The sequence below is a fragment of the Micrasema longulum genome, unplaced genomic scaffold, assembly GCF_059751315.1.
Source record: "Micrasema longulum isolate JH-2025_06_02 unplaced genomic scaffold, ASM5975131v1 h1tg000657l, whole genome shotgun sequence".
Taxonomy (NCBI): domain Eukaryota; kingdom Metazoa; phylum Arthropoda; class Insecta; order Trichoptera; family Brachycentridae; genus Micrasema; species Micrasema longulum.
Window position 1 is genome coordinate 691,501 of NW_028277853.1, and position 24,108 is coordinate 715,608.

General features: G+C 32.0%; 1 protein-coding gene across 13 annotated transcripts in view; it reads left to right on the forward strand.

The window, feature by feature from the left end:
- The window catches only part of heph (polypyrimidine tract-binding protein 1 heph), a 728,190-nt gene that overhangs the window by 618,818 nt on the left and 85,264 nt on the right, over positions 1–24,108 (forward strand). For all 13 annotated transcript variants that reach the window (XR_015822765.1, XR_015822764.1, XM_088229267.1 and 10 more), the window contains one exon: positions 17,228–17,374. Coding sequence is in view for 11 of the 13 variants with exons in the window: in XM_088229267.1 (XP_088085393.1) it covers positions 17,228–17,374 (147 nt within the window). In the remaining 2 variants the exon portion in view is untranslated. The remainder of the gene's footprint in view (positions 1–17,227; positions 17,375–24,108) is intronic.

Sequence of the window (24,108 nt, forward strand, 5' to 3'; positions counted from 1 at the left end):
ATGTAGACATTTTTAACTGCACGTTGATACAGAAAATTTCTTCATGGAGTTGATTATTTGGGATAATTTCTGAATGTGCACATCTTAAGTTGGTTAGGCCGATTGAAAATGTGTCACAGCGTAAATAAATTCCTATGCCTGTCTCCTTTTCTCTCGCCCACTTGAATCCTGTCCCTTTTGCACCTTTATAGTTCTAATAACTATTGAGTTGATGATTTTGCCACCTGGGGTCAGTGTCCGATTTGACCGCGATCGAAGTGCATGTTCGATTGAAAGTTTCGCCGCTCGCTCCGCCTTATCGCCGCCTCAGCTAAGTTTGGAGAAAACAAGAAAATCAACTAAAAAGGTCAGTCCATTCATTCCATTTCCTTGCATCCATTTGCGCTGTGACATTTGCAAAATTTTATATACCTACTGCCGAGAACCAGCTCACGCATCGCCATAAGTAGTTTATGCTATGTACATGTGCCGCATATAATGCATATGTTTGTGTATTTTTATATGTGCGTTCAAGTGTGTGCATGGATGGCTCGGAGTGTGCATTCGGTATTTTTATTTATTACGAGTGATAACCTCCATGGAAAACGCAAATGTTAACAATTTTTCTTTTCTCACTGGAGTTTCTTATATTTTTTTTGTCACATTTAATGTTTACATCTTTTGCATGATTTATAAAAACTGGTATTTTCATGTTAGAAAATTGTTGTTTTTAAAAAATAAATAAAAGCAACAATCGTAATATTTCATTTCCCTTGATAATTTTATTTCCATTTATACTCAATAAGGGACTTGCGCTTAAACTGAGAGTGAATATACTTGACAAGTTTGATATGTTACGAATTTTCTTTAATCGAATAATTTGCATAAATCCACTTATCGGATTAACCGGGCTGTCTCTTATAATTTATTCAAAAGTTCCGTTCGACTTTTAAATCATAAACTGCGCACCTATTGGTAATTGAATATTGGCTTCCAAATTCAAATTCAAAACCCTTCAATAACCACCCGCCGCAATATAATCTGCAAAGTTGTTCGGAGTAGCGAAGTTCGTCCGCCCGCGCCCGCTCCGCTCATTTGAGCGCCAATTTATGAATAGTAAATTAAATCAGATTTTCCGCCAGGATTTAATTGTGTCAGGGGATTAGTAGACAGGAGGCAGGATATATTCCCCGGAATTATGCTTGTAGGTGATTAAAGCGACGTTTATAATCCTGCTCGGTCTCGCTAATTACAACCATTATGTAACTTGAGTGGCGCGGCGATAGTGCTCAATAATTCACTGCACTTTCTCGAGCTTAATTAAAAGTGTTTCCGCGAATTGAGCTTATACTCAAGATTTCGTTTGTAATTTATCCAATACATTATCCTTATTACCGATTGTCGGACTCGTCGTGTAATGGTCAAGGCGTTCACCTACCGTGCGAGGGGTCCCGGATTCGATTCCCGGCATGGTTGATATGAAATATTCATTTTAAAAAGGGCGTTTTTACACTCGAATATTTCATTGTCCCTGGGCTGGTACTTAAAGCGTAAGACTGATCACCTTATCTTCATATAACAAAAAGAAAACGAGATACGCTGCGATTGGTGTACCAATGAAGTGCCCTGTGCACTATTAGGTGCGGAAGGGGAATGATAATTACCGATACATTTATTTGCCAACAAATAATATCTATATTGTTATTTCTCCAGAATTGATTGATTGCGTCTGTCACTTGTATTCGTTTAAAAAATTAAGTTTCATATTTATCTCTCATTTATTTATTTTTTACAATATTTTAAAACGAGCCACGATAACGTATCATTTCCATATTAAACTTACCTCTATTTTTTTTTTTAAACCGAACCGTGGAACCATATATTGATAGATTTCCTTAATTAATTAGTTTAATACACCTGCGTCACGATTCGTATCAACATCTCACACTTGTCGCTGACTTTGATGATTCGTCAACGCTTTCCTCCCCCGATATAAACCTGTCGATATTTGTGTTGCCAAGCGGTAAATAATTCCCTGAACATCAGGCGCTACATCAGCATCCCTGCCTCGGTCTGGCGATGGCGCTGCCAGCGCTTCCCACCCGCTACGTGGAACACTACCCCTCACGAAATATTTATTTCTAGAATGATTATTCTCGCTCCAAGGCATAGTCAGCTTCACGTTTCTCGCATGCAGCCATTGTCTCTTCGCTCCGGGTAAACAAGCGACCTCATCGCGTGGTATCGCTCAGATTATAAAATACTGGCGGATCTCTTTTGCTAATTGCATTATTTCGGATAAATATAATTTGCTCTTTAATTACTCTAAAGCAATATTTAAACTCGTTTAATTAAGTACGTTAATTTTGTACGCAACATAACTAATATTTGTAATCATACATTTATTATTAAATGACATAATAAACATAAAAAGTCTTAAATTTGTCTTAAGTTCTAAATTTGTTGCAACAGAGAGGGAAAAAAAATTGAGAAGGGAATATGAAAGTCTAGGCGTTTACAGGGCTTATGCCACTTAACACATTGTGTAACATTTACCATTCTGCCTATGTTTAAATATCAACATTTCCCCAGCCAATGACTGGTCATTATGTCCATTTCGACGGAAACGTCACAACGATGTGACTTTAAAATGTATCGAACTTATTTCATTATTGAAATACAAGACTAGAGATACTATGAGTGAAATCACAATGAACTTCCATCGAGAATTTTCACTTACAAAATTGAATGTTTGTATTAGATATATTTTTTTGGTGCAACTGATCCGATTTAACTATAAGTTTTTTATTTGTTACTTATCTTAATATTATTTTTCGCATCAATTTCCAGACCCTATTACAGTTGTGAATTACAAATTACAACACATAAGACACAGGCTTGAGAAACATCACATTTGTTTTTGTGATCTCATCGGTACTCGAACCCGGAAGCCTCCGAGCGTGAGGCAAATATCTTAGCATTGCATTACAGGGGTCGCTTAACTCTGGGGATGATTTATTAATTTATTTTATTTATTAATAAAAAAAAACAACAGCCATTAAAACAAAAAATGCAATATTTACAAATAAACCAAAATTATAGGACAATAAGGAACTTTAGCCTTACAGGAAATTGGATACAATAAATGTTTTCTTTTGCGCGGTGAAAATTAGAGCATTAAATTGTGGCGGCAAAGTTTCTTGAAAATGTACGAAAAAAATAATAAAAAACATTTTAATAAAAACGAACTACTTTGAATGTCGTCACTGGTTCAAATTAATCGGCCTATGATATGAGAACTATGAAAGATTTCCGACTCGCTTGCCGTGTATGGACCAATGGGAAGAATTAATCAAGAATAACTGTAAAAAAACCCCTCAGTTTAATAGTCTTTTAACAAAATGAAAAAAAAATTGAAAAAAAAACACTGAAAACTTTCTCATGAAAGTTTTCTTTATATTACTAAATATAATGCCAAAAAAACATTTTTAAAAAAGCGTAGCCGTGAAAAGCCACTCCGTATCATTTCACTCGTAAAAAATAATATATTACAACAATAATGAAAAATTTATTTTTAAATAAAAGAGTAAGTTTTTTGTTTACTCGGTCGTAAAAATATTTTCGCCAGCGGATCAATACGGAGTAACCCCAGATCAGCTCTCCCTCTTTTCTACTTTAAAACTAGGGAAAATAATTACAATAATAGTACCTATACAAAAAAATAAAACATGCAAAAGTAACATTTTTTAAATAGGTACAGTTAGATTAAATTATTAACATTAGTAGCAATTAAAGTTCTAGCATTATTTTTGTTGTTGTTTGGAGTGAGAAAGTATATATCGATTTCGATAATTTAGGATTCTAGTGAAAAGATGCGTTTTTATTATTACATATTTGTACTTGAAATACCAACACGAAATAATTGTTGCAGCCAGGTTGAACGTTGTCGGATACGAATTTTAATTTAAGAATGACTAAAAAAGACGTAGCATTATCAGATAAACCAAAATATCAAACACAATCGAAGGAATTTTAGAAAAATGATAGTTGCTTATTTTTTACCTCACTTATTATGTACAAGGCTTATATTTATAGTAATATGTATGTTCTTTCTAATTTTAACTGTTGTATGAGGATTTGGTAGGATAGTTGGCTGTGGTATTTGAAGAGGAAACCACAGAAAGCTCATTCAGGATAAGATGTAGGAATATGGACAAAATTAGAGATGTATATCGAGATAGACGCATGTGGTATTCCATCTTCTCTGCCTATTCCTTCGGGCAAATGGTTTGATGATACTAATAAATTATTTGTTATAATATTTTTTTGAAGAAGAGAGCAAAGTACGGGTTTATAAAACCTGCATTGGACCTTTTATGGACTCCTTACTAAAACTGTCACCAAAGTTCTCTTGAAAGAGTCTTAAAAAAATATTCTTAAGGTATATAAATTTTAAACTTAGAGTCAGTCATGAATTTTTAAATTACGATTTTCAACATATAACAATTAAATTTGTTAAAACTTAACGATAGAAGAAAAATTATAGTGCTTTTAAATTTATTTAAAATTTAAAATTCAATATGGGATTGCACTGAACTGTTATCTCTCATCAACTTCAAGGTGCCTGGAAGAATGACGAGACAGGTGCCACCATTTTGTAACAACAATTCACGGACAGTGTATACTTGTTATGCCGTATTGAACAGACTTCATGAACTCGGCAATAGTTATTCCCACGTATCTAATGTATTTAGTGTAGGGTATTTTTCCTATAGAACAAACCTTTTGAACTTTTTCAAAGATGGTGAATAATAATTATATTTATTTATTCATGCATTTCATAATATACACAGTTTATTGTTCACTTTGCCCAGCTGTATGAAACAGTACTTATGATTTTCTTGTTATATTACTTAAAAATATTTTATTTGTTTTTTACATTTATTCTTGAATTGTTTAAACTTTCTATTAAATATGTTTTTTGTGTGAATTTTTTTTTTTAATTATGCCAAATATGTTAGTATTATAATTTTTTTAAAAGGCAAATTTGCCGTTTATGTTAATAAAATAAATAAAATATAGTGGGAGGAGCAGTACTAGTTGGCAGCACTAAAAATATAGCGGGAGAGTTAGATGTCTGCATCCCTGGAACAGGCTCCGAGCAATAACAGGACGCAGTCCTAGAGAAAGCAAAAAAGAAGAAGAAGAATATTTCTAATTGCGATTGATGTTTACTCCTACCACCATTACACAGAACGCACACCTTTGTATTTGTAGGTAGCCGTCTAAATATTTACCACATCCGATATGTATTTTCCTGTAAACACTCTAATCCTGGCCCCGGAGCTTTCGGTAAAAAATAACACTCCCTAGTAGTTGGCGTGTTAACAAAACCCACCGCTTGTATTTGTAAAAATAAATCCCCGTTAATCAGTGATGGGTTCACCCAGTCCAGACCGTTACATACAGGGCGCTTTTTTAAACATAAAATGTACATTAGAGTATTTACCTCAATACGGAGGGGGTTCATGTAATTGAAAATTTAAATTAAGGCTACATTCTATCGTAAATTGTTGAAATACTGTATTAATGTGCACAATCATTTATTTATTTTTTTCTTAGGTCTTATGCGTGCGCTATAATTAGCTCGAGTTAATTGACTAGATGCTGCTTTATGTTAATAGAGTAGCATCTAGCAGTTGGGTTCGAAAACTGGCAGTTGTGTCGGAATTAATTTGGCCTTTAAAAAAATATTATTTCTATTTTGTATTTTAAATAGGCTTTTAAGTAAAAAGTGGCCACCTCAAAAAGATTAAAAATTTAAATAAATCATCATCATCGTCATCATCATCAGCCGTCTCTTGTCCAATGTTGAACATAGGCCTCCCCCTTTAGTCTCCATATGTCCCTATCCTGAGCCAACCGCATCCAACAACTTCCTGCAACTCGTCTTATGTCATCAGATCACCTTGTCTGAGGCCTGCCGATACTCTTCTACCCATTCTGGGTCGCCATTCCAGGACTTTTTTGGTCCATCTAGAGTCAGTGATTCTGGCTATATGATCAGTTCAGCTCCATTTCTGGTTAATGGACCACATCGGTGATATTTGTTCTCGCTCTAATCCATGTATTGGTTTTCCTGTCTCTCAACGAAATACCCAGCATTCTCCTTTCCATGGCTCTCTATGTCACTGATAATTTGTGTAAAAAAAATTTCATGGAACACAAAAGTAAAAATAAATCATAATTTATGCAAAAATCGCTCGGTTAATCAAATTTTTTGATAATTTAAATGCGTATATATTTACACCGTTGGGTTCTAGATCCCTTGATACATATCGATGTGCCTACCTCAAAGTTAATGTTCGTTTTTTAGTTTGACCGCTGGCTTCTGGCTGGTTTGTTTTACAATGGAATACAAAAATTTTACAACAACAGGAATAATTTCAGGTCTAAATTGTAAATACTTTTATTTTCCTAAATTGAATCATCACTTTTCTGTGTAAATGAAAATGAACGTAATTTCCGTCTTGCCTGTGGTAAGTTTACTCAATTTTAATTTTACTCAAACAATACATAGATTTTGGTAGGTAACATTAATTATTCTTCTACTTCACCCTGTATATCTAGTTTGTTCTCTGCATACCTCACGTTTAAGGCAACTCTGTACCAGACCCCAAATAAAATTACTCCTCGTTGAATGTTTATTTATCTTAAACACCCTGTGTTGTCGGCTTTACAAATTCTACAGTGGCGTGCCGTACTTTCACGGTTATATTTTTACATGAGTATAATAGCTTAATGCGCCGATAAATTTGTATTTATTATTGCTTTGGCGCGATCTAGATTTTATCATTTTGTGTCTACAAATTTTTAGTGAATAATATAAAAACTAAAAAAAATGTAAAAAAAATATCAATAGCTTTATAGTATTGGTGATGTTTTTCATACAAGGCGGACGTTTTCTTGTACTAACAGACTTATAATACACTGGAACCTAGTTTAACACCATTGTTTTACACGGTTTATTTTCGGTATTTAACACGTTCTAAAATTGTAATGTAAAAAAATCATTATTTTTAACATAAAGTCATCTTCATTTCCCTTTCCGCACCTAATGGTGCTTGGATTTGCTATTCGACTTTTCGTGTTTTAGCTCATCGAGCAGTTTATTGGATTTGGAATGACCAATGTTTTCCGGAGACTTTTTGTCGAACTTCGTTGAGCAAAACTTAGATTCATGACGATTCCCTGAGTTACGCATAGTTGTAAATATCATGACCAAATGTGTTTTTTAAATTTGTGGGAGCAGAAAAGTTTGTGATATTCAAAATATCACTGATTTAATTTTTTTGCATAACCCTACCCCGTAATGTTAAAAATTTGTGGACATAATTAAAATATTTTAATGCAAATTTGTTTTTGCTTTCCCCCGTGCAAACATCAGACATAACACTTTATCGCTTTACATATAATAATCTTCGAAATGTTGGTCAGTTTGCACGTGTGCTTCTTGCTATTTTGTCGCTTATTTCTTTAAATAAGGTCCTTCTTAAATAAGGTCCTTCTTTATTTAAATAAGGTCTTTCCTAAACACAGGAATTTCTTAGCTTGTCGGGACCTGAAACAAAGAAACTCTGTACATTTTAAAACTGTGAAATACATAAATAAATACATTTTTAGCCATAACCATAAAAATCTGGATTGAATGCTTTACATTTAACGTTCTCATATCCAACTCCGCGTCACGCTAACGCGTTGCGTGACTTTAGATCAGTGCTGTTTAACATGTCACAGCAAGACCAGCGCGATGTATATTTTATAATTTATTAAACGTACCCATTTTGCTGAAAACTCAAAATACTATAAAAAACAGTTTTATTGACACTACCATGATAAAAACTACATATTTTTAAATGTCCTATTTATAGCATTTTAGCTTAGATTTATCTTAACATTTTAGCTGATAGCCCCTCCGGAAATCGAGAATTTTTTTCGCTTTCAGGCTCTTAAAGGTTAAGAAAAAAATTAGGGTACAATAAATAGTAAACAAAATCCCTTTTTCTTTTAATCCCAAATTTATTTCTCTACAAAAAAATCTATCTAGCATTGTTTTTCCTAATATTTATATTAATCCGTTGTTTATTTGCCTTTGAAATAAGATGTTATGTGTAATTTATTCACTGCCGTGTGATTGTAAAATAACGATACTGTATAATACTTTTTTTTTTAAATACACCACAAGACCCAAAACAATTTAGAAAAATATTTCGTCCAAAAATTGAAAGATTAATTGAAAATACGTGTCTAGGAAATCTAGGGGAAAAAAACTCTTACAATAACGTATTTAAATTCAAAATTTCAAGTGTATTTTTTTATCAAACCTATTAGCATTTGCAATGGCCCGAACCTTGATTTTAGACCGGCCACCGGACACCCCTGGTTAACAAGTTGTTTGAACTGACTTTACTCGCACGTTTATGCTGCCGGTCTCTTTTTTAATTCATTAGTAAAGACCGTCGTTACCCATTTCCACGTTTATTTACACTTCACATCAGAACCACATTTAACGCTATAAACACTCATTGGCAGCTAGCAAAGAAGTTCAGTTCACTTATTTCTAATAAATGAATTAAATTGAACACATTTCACTTCACAATTTAATGTTTAAATTTTATTTATTTATTTATTAACGCCCAAAGGGCTTTTATATATACAGAGAATATAAACGATTTCCAAATATAGAAACACAATTTCCAATGAGAATCTATATATAAAAAACAAATTATACTACTAGAAACTCAACTATTAATCAAAATAATTTAAGAATAATTGAGGGCATTGGAAGCAAAGATAGCAAACTCCCATTTTGGTGTTTTCGAGAAAAATAACAAAAACTGCTACACTAATGCCAAAGCGAGTCTTTATGTTAGAAATGTTATTTTCACTTAAACTTTAACATACTCATAAATTAGCTTAAATAAAAACATGAATTCATAAAACTTTCTTATTATTTGTATGGCACGGCCAATTTAAAAATTTAAATCTCAAGCCTGTCGTTGGTCGAATAAAATGGCTGATGGATATTGCTGTTTGCTTAACACTATTTTCAAACCATCGGAAGTATGATTTTAAGCCATATTTGCAACTCAACTCATGATTTTTATAAAAATAAAGTTGAAAAACTACACAATGACATCATGACCAAAAAAAAAGTTTTTTTAGAGGTTGCTATATTTGCTCCAATGCCTTCAATTGGCTCTTGAAGTTTGATAAAGTTTTAGCAAATACATACTTTTTTGGTCATCAGTGTGTTTGTTCTCAACAGAGAACAGAGAATTAATCTGCGAATTTGACTTAGGTATATTAATTTATCTCAAGTAAATATGATGCCTTATTGGCCTAATAGGCACATTAAAATAGGTTCTTCTTCTTCTTTGATGGCGCTACAGCCTAAATCGAGCCATGGCCTCCTTCAACTTTTGTCTCCAACTCCGCCTGTCCTCAGCAGTCATTTTCCAATTTGCAACTTGAAGAAGCTGTGCTGCATCCTTTTTTACTTCATCCTCCCACCGCAGTCTAGGTCTTCTTATCCTTCTTTTACCTCCTGGATGTCCAGTCATGACTCTCTTAGTTGCTCGCGCATCAGGCATTTCAGCACATCTCAATCTAGGCAGTTTCATTTCATTGTTAAAATATAAAATAACATTTGACCAAATCAGGGATACCAAAAAGATTATTTATAACAGGCATTTTGATATCACTTATTTTGAATAAATAAAATGCATGTAAGGGAAGATTATAGTTGACGTTTAATCAAATGCTTTATAAAAAAAACAAAATCTTCAAATTAATCACTCTTTGGGGGGTAGAGACGATCCAGAATACCACCACTGGGTGTTTTATTCAATTTAAAATAAAAGTTTAAAGAACATGTAACTAAAATATGAAAAGCTCTCAAACTATTGGGATTCGTACTATGAACCGGAATATATTTTGATAACATGAATACAATAAAATATATGTATACATCTCTGTTTAGTAGTCTATAAGACTAGATTTCACCAATATTGTCGTATCAAATTACTTACAGAGTCTCTCGAGAGAACTCAAAATAAATTTCTTAGATACATTAATGTTAAGATGGCTATCCCTAGAGATCTAATAAATTATAACAAAATTCTCAGCACTCTAAAATTAACTGAATTGCTCGAACGTAGAAACGTCAAGCGATCTTATAATATAGATAGATCTAGAAATAATAAAACCATTGTTTGATACCCCTGAAATTTTCAAGTTGATTTCTTTCTATGTACCGCCTAGGTTGAGCAAAATATTTAACGTATTTTACTGTCAAAATTCTCGAAGGATAGCTCAATATATTATTTTAACAGAATACAAAACACTAGCAATGAACGTGCCTCTTATTCGCATACATATATGAGAGTTGCTTATGATGTTCAAGGCATTTACTAAAAAGTGCGTTCCTTCTAATTACTCTAACGATCGTGTGAGGATCTAGTAAAATAATCAGCTGTGGCCTTGTTAAGAAACTTTTTCGCATTACTTAAAGAAGAGGAAACCACGGGAAACCTACTCAAGAGAAGCCGAACTATTGACAGACATCAACACACCTTCCTTTCCACCCTGAGATTGTTAGGCATATTGTGTCTTTTTTTTTATTTAATCAATTACCTTGACTTTTTTTACCATGTAAGATATTACCTCACGCGATAAGTCTTTATGACTTATTACTGTAACCATATCTTTTAGGTTCTCATTTAGACATCTCCATCGCGCATGTAGCTGCTTTTGCCCTTAGCTAAAAAATGGGACAATGCATCAACAATAGGGAAATATCACGTTTTAATTTTTAAAGTAATAAGGGTCTATAAAACTACTGTCCAGTAAAAAAAAATACTACTTATTAGTAGCATAATGAATATTTTTAAGTTTGAATTTTTTTAATTTCTGCAAAAACGGTCATTGCATTGGCCACGTCACGATTCATGTTCATTTTCATCTTTATTCCAAACCACTTAAGTTTTTTTTTAACATCGTCAAGAATTTTGATGTCACAACTATCAATGCCTAACATGTTGCGTTTTTATAGTGACAGATTTTTTCATATTTTCTTTTTTAAAGTTATATATGAAAACCGTTCTCCACAATATCCATATTGATTTTGAAAATACAATTGAATATTCGATATCTATTTATATGCTTTTATCGTTATTCGTAGAACGTGATATTTCCCTATTAGGATATATTTCATGTATCACTGCCCAACTACAAAAATAAAGTTACCAATACAATATTGGAAAAAAGAGGAAATCAACTTAAATAATCGGGTTGGAATAGTTATGATTTGTGTAATGCAGTTGGTTGTTTATTTTATTTTATTGGAAATCATTATGTTTAAAACCGCTGATTATTTTTTTTAAACGTTTTTGTTTATATGCGGGTATGTATTAATATCTCATGTTGTATTATTCTTTTTCAAACAACCTTTCAACAATATGTTATGTGCCCCGACTCAACACGAATTTTCTGGCAAATCGAGCCAAGTTAACAGGCATAGGTCGTTCCTGATTTATTTATTTATGTATTAATTTATTCATTCAAAATTACACTGGTTATAATATTCATTAACTTTTTAAAGCTTTTTAGGCTGTGCCCGTGTCAAGCTGTAATAATTAACAATAAGTTAAATAAATTATAATGACATGTGATGCAATAGAATAACAATCCAAATAAACAAAGTATAAATATAAAAATTTTCGAAGAAAAGGGGAGATTAGATTCATACATAATCAAAAATATACAAAATAATAGTATCGTTGAATCAATTGAAAAAAATTTTAAAAACATAATTGAAAGGATATTTGAGATATGGTTTCTAGAAACTCATTCTGTACTGTAGTAAGAAATGTGAGTAATATAAATAATATGCCAAAAAACAGTGAGTATAAAACTAAATAATACAAAAATACACAGTAAAAAAACATAAAAATATCAAGATATATAAAAAGCAAATAAAAGTGTGGAAAGAAAGCAGATTGTGTCGCTATAAACTGTGTCTCTGGCCCTAATAAATGTATGTACAATTTTATAAATAAAAAAAATAAAAAAGTAAATGGAATAAATGCTTTGTATGCATGCCGCTAGATGGCAGTTACTCTCTTTCGTCTCGAATAAAAGCAAAAATACTTACATTTAATTTTTACATTTGGAAAAAAGTACTAAAACGTTACTTTTAGAGAATTTTATAGTACAACAAAAGTTTTTAATCGTGTGAAACCGATTGTTCTTCAAAAGTGCTAAATTCGTTTTATGAGAACTTAATCTGTCAATTTATTATATTATTAACGTGTGTGATATTGATTTTGAATAAATCAGTATTTATTCAATGTTCCCAATAAGGAAAATAAAAAAAAGTTTAATTTAGTTATCTATTGAAACTAGATTATGTTAAACAATGGTTTGAGTATGTCCGTATGTTTGTAGACAGGTAGATAACATAAGTAGAATGTTGAATTTTACACAGTGTATAAAGTGGTCACTTTAACCATCCAATGACAGGTCAGAAGCCCTGTTAATGCCTAAATTTTCATATTCCCCGTTCAAAAGTGTACTTTATTAATTTGTTTTGAATATTTTCTATTCTGGTTCTAATTATTATTAATTGTTCGTTTTACTAGCTTACCTCATATTCTAACGATTATTTTATCAAATAAATCAATCAAGAGGTATTTGTATAAATTATCGTAATCAATATTTTTCTTACTGTCTAAATGGATTATTTTATCTCCACAGTGGATTAGTAAGACAGTTTCCATACGGAATATATGAGCAATCCCTACCATTATGATATAATTTGAACCACGAATTGACCCTTTTGGGAAGATGTCCATAATCAAAATGGTTAAGACTTCTCTTATCCCTTTGTGGGCAGGGTAGAGGACAGTGGGGTATCCTTAAAGGAACCTTCCTGGATTTAAACGTGCGTAAATAAATATTTTTAGTAACTCCAACACTGGTCTAACTAAAGATCCCGAAGTTGCTTAAACCTTTTTAAGCGCTTAACGAATTCTGGAATCTTCTTATTTTATATAATTTGACATGTTTTTTTTTTTATAAAGTTAACAAATCAATATTAAATATCGTTCTATAATACATTTCATTAGATCTCATCAAAATGTTCGTACGAGATTTTCCTAGAGTATGAATTATGCATAGAATTAAGAATAGTCCAGAAACCGCATACGCACATCAAACAGAAGGCGACTAAACTACTCATAATTTATTAGGTTTACGTTTTGACACATTAGTTTCTTTATAGACGTCCCTTAGTACGCAACTCCTGATTTGAATTCAACTATGCTGTGTTGTGTCCTTTTAAACTGTAGAAATATTACTAGGATCTTAAAGAAACAGGATGGGATCACATTTCATGTGTAATTTGCAAATGCATGTGTATATAACAAATGTATTACTTCAAAATTAAATTATTTTTCCATCTGTCAGATTGTCAAAGAAACAAAATGGAAATTTCGTTAGTGTTGCCAGGGTAGTAAATTTATTTACCCTACTTTGCTCATCTAATGAGAGAATTAATGAAAATTGGATCTCGGATTAAACAACTCTGTGGTGGACATTTGACCGACATTATCTTCAAAACATCAAATATTATTTAACATGATATAAATATATCCGTTTTATATAAAATAAAATTTGTTTTTTATTTTAAGTTTAAAGTTCATTAATTCAATTACTCTTATTAAATGACCCTTTACTTATCTGCTCTGTTTTGTTAATCAATGTTTCCGCGTGCACAATAAAATTTTAGAGAAATTAACAGATTACTTTTTTTTTACCTTACATTTGTGTTATGATTTTTTTTTTCCATCAAGCAACAATACGCTCTGATCTCACGAATGCGCGCGGCAAAAGTAGGGCATAGTGGGGGAATTATTGGACACAGTCCGATGCATTCAAATATGATTCTACGCTCCATCTGGACTATTCTTAATTGTGTGGAATTATGTTATACCCAAAACTCGCACGACTTTTGATCAGAGGCACCTCTCATTTATCGCACCGACAGTGTTTCATATTCATTTTCATAACACCTATTTTCAGGGGAGGGGTTTAGTACTGGATTTTCATGTAAATCAAACATTTATCTTGGTTTTTTTAATTTTTTTATTGATGCGCTATATGTTATTTTTTAATAATATTCTTTTTTGTATAATATTTTTCGTGCTTTGTTGTTTAAGTGTATTATTATTCCCAACACAGGAGTTTAGTCTCATGGAATGGATTCAGGCTTTATGTCGCAATAATTGTTAATAAAATTAATACCTCGAATAAATAACTTACAAACGTGAACGAAACTAAGTGATTTTTGACTTTTTACATAAGTTTTTATGCATTATAAAAAGTTAATTTATTTGTTACATTCTAAGGATCTAATTATTCTGCATTACGCACAGTGATAGTAACTTCGAGTACAATTAGTAATTAATTAGTTATTAATGCAATTAGTTGCAACGTTCCCCAACTCGTTTCCCGTGAGAGAAGGACGATGGGTATCACGCTATGAATGCCAGTCTAGAAATTACGTTTATTTATATACATATTGTAAACAGCCATCTAATATCATCATTTCTTTATTCACATCTAGTGGTGCATAAGATTGCAACGTATATATATTTTTATATATATATTACGTTGACATTAAAGGTAAGGTGATCAGTGATCAGTCTTACGCATCAGGTGCTAGTCCAGGAATATTGAAATAAGTCAGTGTCGAACCGACTTTAAAACCAATATTTTACATCTACCCGGCCAGAAATCGAACCCAGGATGTCAATAATAGTAAGCAAACGCGGCAACCTACTAGCACTAGTTTGTTTGCAGCAAACCTCAAAATATTATGCTAAATGAGCTTTGGAATTTATTCGGTGTCATGCAATGCAATATGTCCAATCGACCACTCGTATTGCATTGTGCATTCATCACACTGTAGATTCCAATCGGTAATAATGCTTAAATTAAAACCGTAATATGACCGAAGTGAATTTATTTTTAAAAAACATGAAAAATGCGACATCGCTCGAGCCGATCGATTTCACCTCTATTTATATTTCATACTGCCGGTACTATTACTACAAATACAAATGGAAACAAATATATAAATAAAACCAAAAAACAATAATAGAACTTGATCAGACAATAAATTATCCTACTATTTATTACCTTTCTTCAAATTGAAATATTGAACAGCAATCAATAGAGTTAAATTCATCTCCGAGTTCATGGAGTCTATGAATAAGCGATTGATTATAAAAATTAGTACATGATTTGTAAAAAATAGCGCTGCCTGTCTTTGTCGAAAACTGGTTTTTAAAACATAAAAAATATGAGATTCGTTAAATAAGATACGTCTATCAGTCATTATTTTTTCTGTTTAAAATCATGAAACCACCAGTTCTGAAATACATGAATACCAAATCTAATAAAGGCTTAAAGATGCACATGACACAGGTCGGAATAATCGATGTGATTGCACGAGAAGATGAATAAATGTAGAGGAGGCGAGGTCTCTATGCAAGCTGAGTGATGTGACGTTTTATGCTCTTTCCCTACTTCTACGGGAAAACGGCGCGATGGTGTGTTTGTTTATTTTAAATTATGTTTATACATTAACACCTACAGCATATTTAAAGCTGCTAACAATGTTTTTCAAACCTGTTGAATAAAAAGCCTCTTTTGTATATTTGATATTTGTTAAATAATTTAAGATATTATTTCTCAAATTAAACACAATTTAGGTTTCATACTTAGGAATGTTTTAGGGAATTCTCGTTTTTCTTCACAAAGTAACATTTGACCTAAGACCATTTTCAAAAAATTCACAAATTCCTTTCCACATTCTCTGTTCTACAAAATATACAGAAGTCCTCTTCTCAATAAATACATTTTCTCTGGAATTTCCCAAAATGTAGAGCTATGCGGCTTTCAGGTTGGGTGTTCTCGGTAAGATAGCTACGTTTTTCGTACTTAAATGAAATATCAAATATATTTACTATCGCATTTTAATATTTTCTAGAATTGCATACTTTAAATTATATTGTAATATGGCTAAATGCGCACTTTTGTTAGTTCTTAATTATAAAATATTATTTGGCCTAATAAATACTTATATAATCATCTTCGTTGGTACGCCAAACTTGTTACACGAAGGTAATGTGATCATTCTTACGCTCCAGGCGCCAGTCAAGGGACAGTGTCAGTTAATTTTTTTACAGAATTCTGTGTTTTTTTAGAGTTAATAATTTTATACACAAATATCACAGTATTGTAAAATAATATATGTCTACATGTTGGCATTTTTAATTAATTTAACATCAACTCTATCCTTGCGTATCCCTGGCTGGTATTCCGAATGCATTTACAGCGCGCAATAACGCGTATTTAGTATGTAAAAACCCGATATATCGCGCAATAATTGCGTTCGGAATACGGTTTGATAAACATAAGATGCAGCTTCAATTTTTAATGTTTGATTGAATAATTGTTTTGTGAATAATTTTGTTTTTATTTATTTATTTACAATTGTAGTCTGCAATCAAGTAATGCAGACTGTAAACATACGTTTGAAATTAATTTATGATTAATTAATAATTAATTAATGAATAGAAAGCAGATAGCTGCTAAACTGCCCATATGTACAGAAAAATAGATCCATGTTATCCGCAAAAGCCGTATTCAGCAATCGAATTACCCTATTAATGAGTGATTTCCGGCTTGCATTTGTACGGATTCTGGGCGTGTAAAACCACGTATGAGATCTTGCTCTAGTATAATTATTGAGAACATACAAGCTGATCTCTTTTAGTATATTTGGATTAAATATATTTCCAGAATTCAGTTTATAGAAATGTTTCCCAAGAAAAATTTGACGACAAGATTCGAGGGTGTAGTAAACCAGCATCCCCGCCTAAAATAATGATGAAGTATGAATCCATTTAAACAAATCTAATTCTTCCCAAAATTTCATTATTTTTTGCAAACTTTTTTCTTACCATCTTAGCGTTTTGTTGAAATGTAAGTTTTGAATCCAGGTTTTCATTATCTATTACAATTGACAAATATTTAGATCAGCACTTGGCGGTTTACTGCTTCTTTGCTTCTTTACGGCGGAAATTCGTCGTTTTGTTAATGTGATCTCTCTTTGTTGCAGGCCTTCCTGGAAATGGCTGAGGAAGCTTCCGCAGTGGCTATGGTGGCTTACTTCAGCGGCTGTATGGCCCAGCTGCGTGGGAGAGCGGTATACGTCCAGTTCTCCAACCACAGGGAACTCAAAACTGACCAGACACACAGCAACGCGGTGAGTTACATTTTTCTTCCTCGTTTTCTTTGCCTGCTCATCGAATATCTCTTAAGTACATCCACGGAGACTGGACTGCTGTACGCGTGCAAACTACGGACCCACTGCGTAATTTCATGTGATAAACCTACTTACAATTTCACCCCGTGGTGAAAATCTACAGGGCGTGATGAAATAACACAGGGTGGATTCATATTTATTGTATTATAATTATTGTTGATTTTTTAAATTGATTTTTTTATTTATTTAATGCCAGGTAAACGCTATAACCAGTATACCAATCTCCACTCTATTTCTTTTTGCAGAACTTTTACCTGAAAGAAGCCGCTAAATAAAAATTAAATAAATTAACAATAATATAATAAATATCAATCCAACTTATAATAAGAAATCAAACACTGATTTGAGTCTACTGAACACTTTATTTTATTTTTACAAAAATAAACATATAAAAATAAAAACTTCGTGACAATTGTTTCGCCTTATTAGGGAATTTTCAAACGAGTGTTTGAAATATAATATAAGGTGAAATCATATTACTTGGATATCTGATGTGGTCAATAGAACGGCAACGTTAGACGAGGACGACCAAGGAAGACGTGGCATGATCAGATAAACCAAAATCTTAAGTCTGGTCATGTCAAAAGCAGACAGAACAGAAGGGCATGTATGACAAGATGTATGAATGTGGAAGAGGCTAGGAGTGTATGCCAGGATAGACGTGTGTGGCGGTCCATTCTCTCTGCCTACCCCTACGGGGAAATGGCGTGATGGTAGTAGTAGTAGTAGTAGTCAATAGAAAACAAATAACACCTTTCGTTTGGTTTGTTGGAAAATATTGCCATTTGGCAATAAGCCTGCCAATGTACATATGAAATTGTAAAATAAGACTAGCAAACAAATATTGACGTCTGGGAGTTTGATGGACACGAAAGTAATTTTCTGTGAGCTTTGTATTTTATTTTAATTTGTGTATTTTACTTTGTATTTTTTTTTATATTGTGTTGTTTTTTTTACTTTTTGTTCGGTATCAAGTTTATAATTGAGTATATTTAAAAAAAATAAAACGTTATAAATACGAATCTAAATAAACTCGACATTGAGTTTAATCCAGTGTATGTCTACAAAAATTTGGTAAACCTAAAATATGTACAATGCTGCATGGATTCATGGATTCGTGTATATTCGCGATATTGCTGTTGATATCCCAAATAACGTGATTTCAATATCTTTTTTGTCAAAAGTTTATATATTTTTGTTTACCAGTATAAATGACAATAGGGAAAAATATGTTTTTTTATCAAACATTTTTAAAGTAATAAAGGTGTGTAAAATACTGTCCAGTAAAAAAAATTCACATAGTATTAGTAGCATAAATAATATGTTTAAATTTGTAATTTAAATCCCCGCAAAAATAGTTATTCCATTGGCCACGCCCCTAATACGTCACTATTCATGTTTTTTGTTCCTGGCCATACAAATTTGCTTAGAACATTGTCACGAATCTTGACGTCACAGCTTTCAAGGGCAAACATGTTGCGTTTTTCTAGAGACGTATTTATTTCAAAGTTCTCTTTTAAATTTATGTGTGGAAACATTTTTCCACAATATCCATATTGATTTTGAAAATACAATTAATTATTCTAAATCCTTTTCATACATTTTGATCGGTATTCTTAGTATGTGATATTTCTCTATTCGTTATTTTTTAATACATTAAAGATCGCTTAGAGTTAGAGAAGGATTACGTAATGTATCAGATTTCGTTTGAAATTTACATGTGACGCTAAAAGTGCCATAAAAATGCATTTCGCTGAATATTTTACTTGCCGCGAGGAAATCTTTTATACTTTTAATATCTCGCTTCCCCTAAAAGTCATTATTTTGCTAACGGTCGTAAACAATATCGCTCCCTTTTCCTCAAACAAGCGCCACGCATTTAATATTTAATTCTCTTGTTACACTTTATTTAAACCTTTTTTATTTTGTTTCCCACCATCTATATTTTGTATACTAGATACAGCCCTATTAAACGCTTTTTGTTAGAAAAATTACATTCCGAATGTTTGAGTTTACTGTTTACCATATTGATGTGCTTTATATCTTGTTTTTTTTTATTATTATTATTGTTATGTTTCTGATCCTACATAATATTTGTGATGATATACTCATATGTCTGTGTCAACTAATTGCTCGTCTCAACTCAATACAGGACTTTTAATCCCATGGAGTTGGGACTTATGTCTCAATTAATGTGAAATATATAACCTATAAGTAAATAAATTAAATTCAATATTAATATATTACAACAGAGATGGAGAACATTTCATAGAAGAGAATATGTATAAAAGTCTAGGCATTTACAGGGCTTATGACCTGTCATTGGCTGGTTGGATTGGCCAACAGACTGTGAACACAATCATGTATTGTAAAAATTATAACACCAATCATTTTTAAATAATGAAAGAAGATGTTCATTTATTTTTTTGATGACAGTTGGTGTATGGGGCAAGATTTTTTCATATATTTTTATTTAGTCTTAAAATAGTACAAACATAATATATTAATGTTCTTAGATTAACTTTTGTCTAACTATCATTAAGATATAAACTCATTATTAACATTTCCTAATAATATATGTACACTTGAAAACGATCACGAAAAATATTGCAGAGATCAAAACATTTTAAACAAATTCACTGCATTACAAAAAACGCTCTAAGAATAATCCCGAGAAAAAAAAACAGATACACAAGGGTAAATTCGATGCTAAATTACTTAATTAAAGTACTTACTTATTGCAAACAAAGAAACGTCATTTGATGCAATGATTTTCGTTCAAAAAATCATTTTGAAAACCCCCAAAAAATAATTATTTTGATAATCCGAATACTATTACTTTTTAAGAACTAACTTATCTGCTACACATATGTTTTTTTAACTTACATTGAAATGAAATATTTTTTTGTTCTCTCATTTCTAATGGTATTTCCTTATAATATAACTGTACAGCTCGGTGCATCAACGAGTTCTGTGTCTTTGTCTTCTTACGAAATGGCAGCCTTACTTTATTTTTATTTCTAGTTTTATATCCGCGTTCACATTGATTAGAAAGGCTTTATTAGTCAACTCTTTTGAGGAATAACCATTAATTTTTTTTTTCAACAAAAAACATTACATTAAAATATATCAGTTGACAAACTGTCATAATTTTTGTTTGTTTCAACATCAATTTAATCCGTGTATCTATTCCTTCTCAAAATTACTCTCATAGCACTATTTTGCAGAAAAGTAAGCTTATTTTTTCCTCTTCAGTAGCCAAAAACAAAATATTAGTACAATAATTTATATGAGGCACTATAATTGAATTACATATCATCCTGCCTGAATATGCACTTACGTATCTTCTGATTCTTCCCATAAGAGAAACCTTCCTTGCTATCGTATTCGTCACATATGTCGTATTCTGGAATAAAGTCCGTCTAGAATCTATAAAAATCCTCAAATATTTCATTTCTTCGGGCAGGGATGCATGAATAGAGGATAAGGAGGGGAAGGGCGATGTACAAATTTATTATTGTAGTGTCCATCAAGTTACATAATGCATTTTAAGTGTCAATTTTAAATCTGACAGAGTGATGTTTGTTTAGTCTATATCTTTAAATGTTGTATTCTATACTAAAAATGTCCTACAAAAAAAGGATTTTTAACATACGCTGTTTTACTTATTGGTACATGAAACAGATGGTACCGTCTACAAATCCTAACTGGCATACGTATTGTTACTAAACTAAGTAGTTCTGCACAGTCAAGTATTCCTGTCATAATTTTGTGAAGCAGTAGTTGGTCCGCACACACTCTGCGGTATTGTAGAGAAGTGATTCCATGGTAGATGGAGGCAGCGAGATACATAATAAAAACCGGTTTTATACTTTAGGTGATGTATAAAGTTGTTCATAATATTTTTTTATTCTTGTTTTATATATGGCACACTGGGGATTCCATGTCTGATGATGTCATAGTAGAAATACCTTCTATATTGTGATCTTACTAACCTTATAGGATTCTTGGTGAAGAAAATACTGGAGAGCTATCCAAAACTTTCATTTTTCCATATTGAACAAAATAATCGTATACTTATATATTTGAAATTGTGAAACACCAAATTGGTTTCGCGTTATTTTAGATTAAGATATTTTTCCATCATTTCCTGAAATATTGCATTTGCCTGAAAAAGAAAACTGAAAGATATCGGTTTTGATTCTAGACTCAGGATATTAGTAAGAGCTAACATCGGCTATCGCATATTCCCGAAAAGCCGATTTCTTCACTTATTCATTTTACACGGAAGCTTTCAGAATCGGTACATCTGAATTTATGTACCCCGTTTAAATTCACGGCTCGCTCGTAGACGCGCATATCTTTATAAATACTAATATGTTATGTGTGGCTGTATCCAATGACAAGTGTATCTGACAGCCGTGGGGTTGGTAACATTCCCACCTATAAACATTTCATTTGTACCATCGTATTCCTGTTTTTATAGAGGTACCGGAACCTTAATACTGTCTTCTACAACTGTCATATCGATTAAGCTGTAACACATGTATATTTATTCGATATATTCGGTACCTGGGCCCCGATTACAATAGGAAGTAAACAGACTTATCGTCGACTGTATGTAGAGTAAAACCGAAATTTATGTATAAATTTATATATATTTGTACTTAAATATTTTCATCGGTAACCTGTAATTAAACGTGTTTAGGAAAAAAAATATACGAATATTCTATTTTTTACACAGAAAACTTCTGATATGAGATGATATGTGTAGTGTGGTACTAGACTTCTCATTACATACCGATGTAAGTACCCAAAAACTTGAAGATAGAGCGTCGGTTGTGTATTTTCGTAATCGCTTGGGAGAATTTATCTTCAAATATGACGTCACAATAAAGGTGTGCCGTTTTAGTGCGTAGATATGTGTACCGTGGCGTGCGTGTCCCTTTGGCACATATCGATGTACCTATCCAGATCTTAGAGATAGAGTGTCAGTTGTGTATCTTCGTAATCGCTCGGGAAAATTTATATTTAGCCATGACATCATGGTGAAGATATAATGTCTTTAACTTCCGATCGTTATCACAGCCCTGGTAACTGTTTACGCAAATGAGTATTATAATTACGTCCCCGACCAATAGGAGATTTATTAATATATACACACACTCACTAATGTTTGCATAAAAATCTACAAGACTGTAAATGCACAAAAATAGATCCTGTGTCAAAATAAAAGTACAAAAGTATTATTATAGAATCTACTTTTAATTGGGAAGAACAGATAAAAACAGTTTGCAATAAGCTAAGAGTTTGCCTGCCTAACATGTACCACTTAAAACCATATCTATCACACCCAGTGCTGAGACTAATTTACTTAGGACTAGTTGACCCAATAATTCAACATGGATTAAGAATATGGGGCCTAAGTTTCAAATCTTATACTGATAGAGTCTTGAACCTACAAGTACAAATTTAAAAAAAACTATCTTACCTATAAAAATAGAAATTGAGGCAAAAGACAATAATGAAATATTATTTGATTATGTTCACTTTTGCCTATTAACAAACAGTGTCAGTATAATATAGTGACAGATCATTTCCTCGATTGCAGTTTTAAATCCAAAGTAACCCACCATATCGTGACCCGACAAGTATCGGCACAGCAGCTGACGGTGCCACGACAGAAAAACTACCATGGAAATAGAACAGTGGGGAGTGTAATACCAAAACTGTTTACTTTAATACCTGTTGAAATCGTGAAGAAAAAAACCTAAATTGAAAAAAAAAAATAGTAAATTTTTTATTAAAAACAGCAAGTGAAACTTAAATGTGCACATAAATATTTTTTATTCTTTATCTTTTATTAAACTATGTACTTACCTTTTATAAATTAAAAAAAAATATTTTTCAAAAATAATTTTAAAATATGCATAACTTATTTTAACACACAATACAATATTATATTATGTGTATTATATTTTTTCACTTTCTCAAAGGAAAAAATATGTTTCACGTGAGATCTTTTTCTCTATGCAGCTCCTCGCTTCTAACCGTGGGCGTGGCTCTTATACGAGTATAGACCCTGTTTGATATACAGATTTGATAACTCCCAAAAATAATTTCAAGACTTTTAAAAGATTTTACAATCATTTCGGCGAATTGATCTTGTCGAATCAATTAATTCTAGTTGGTGAAAAATTCACTACCCTCTTTCACTTATTTCAATGAAAAACCTACATACATATTATGTACTTCCAGATTATCATTTTTTGCACTAAAACGTCATGGACGAAAATGATAGAAATACGGATGTGAAACATAGGCAGATTGGCAAATATTACGTTTATGCCTTCGTATTATCTTCTCTAAAATGTTCTTAATATTAATAACTCTCTAGGGAATAAAATTCTGTCCTTGTCTACAAACATTTGGACGAACTCAGAATAGTGTTGAAATAAAGGTACGAAGGTTTTCACGGTCGCTGTTATCAATTTGTTTCTTCTTTTTTGGGTGATACCGTGTGTGTTGGATTTGTTCCGACGTTTCGGCTACCATTGCAGGAGTCATCTTCAAGGTAAACTGAGTTTAAGTTTAAGTTTTTAGTAAGATGGCTCCTGCAATGGTAGCCAAAACGTCAGAACAAATCCAACACACACGGTATCACCCAAAAAAGA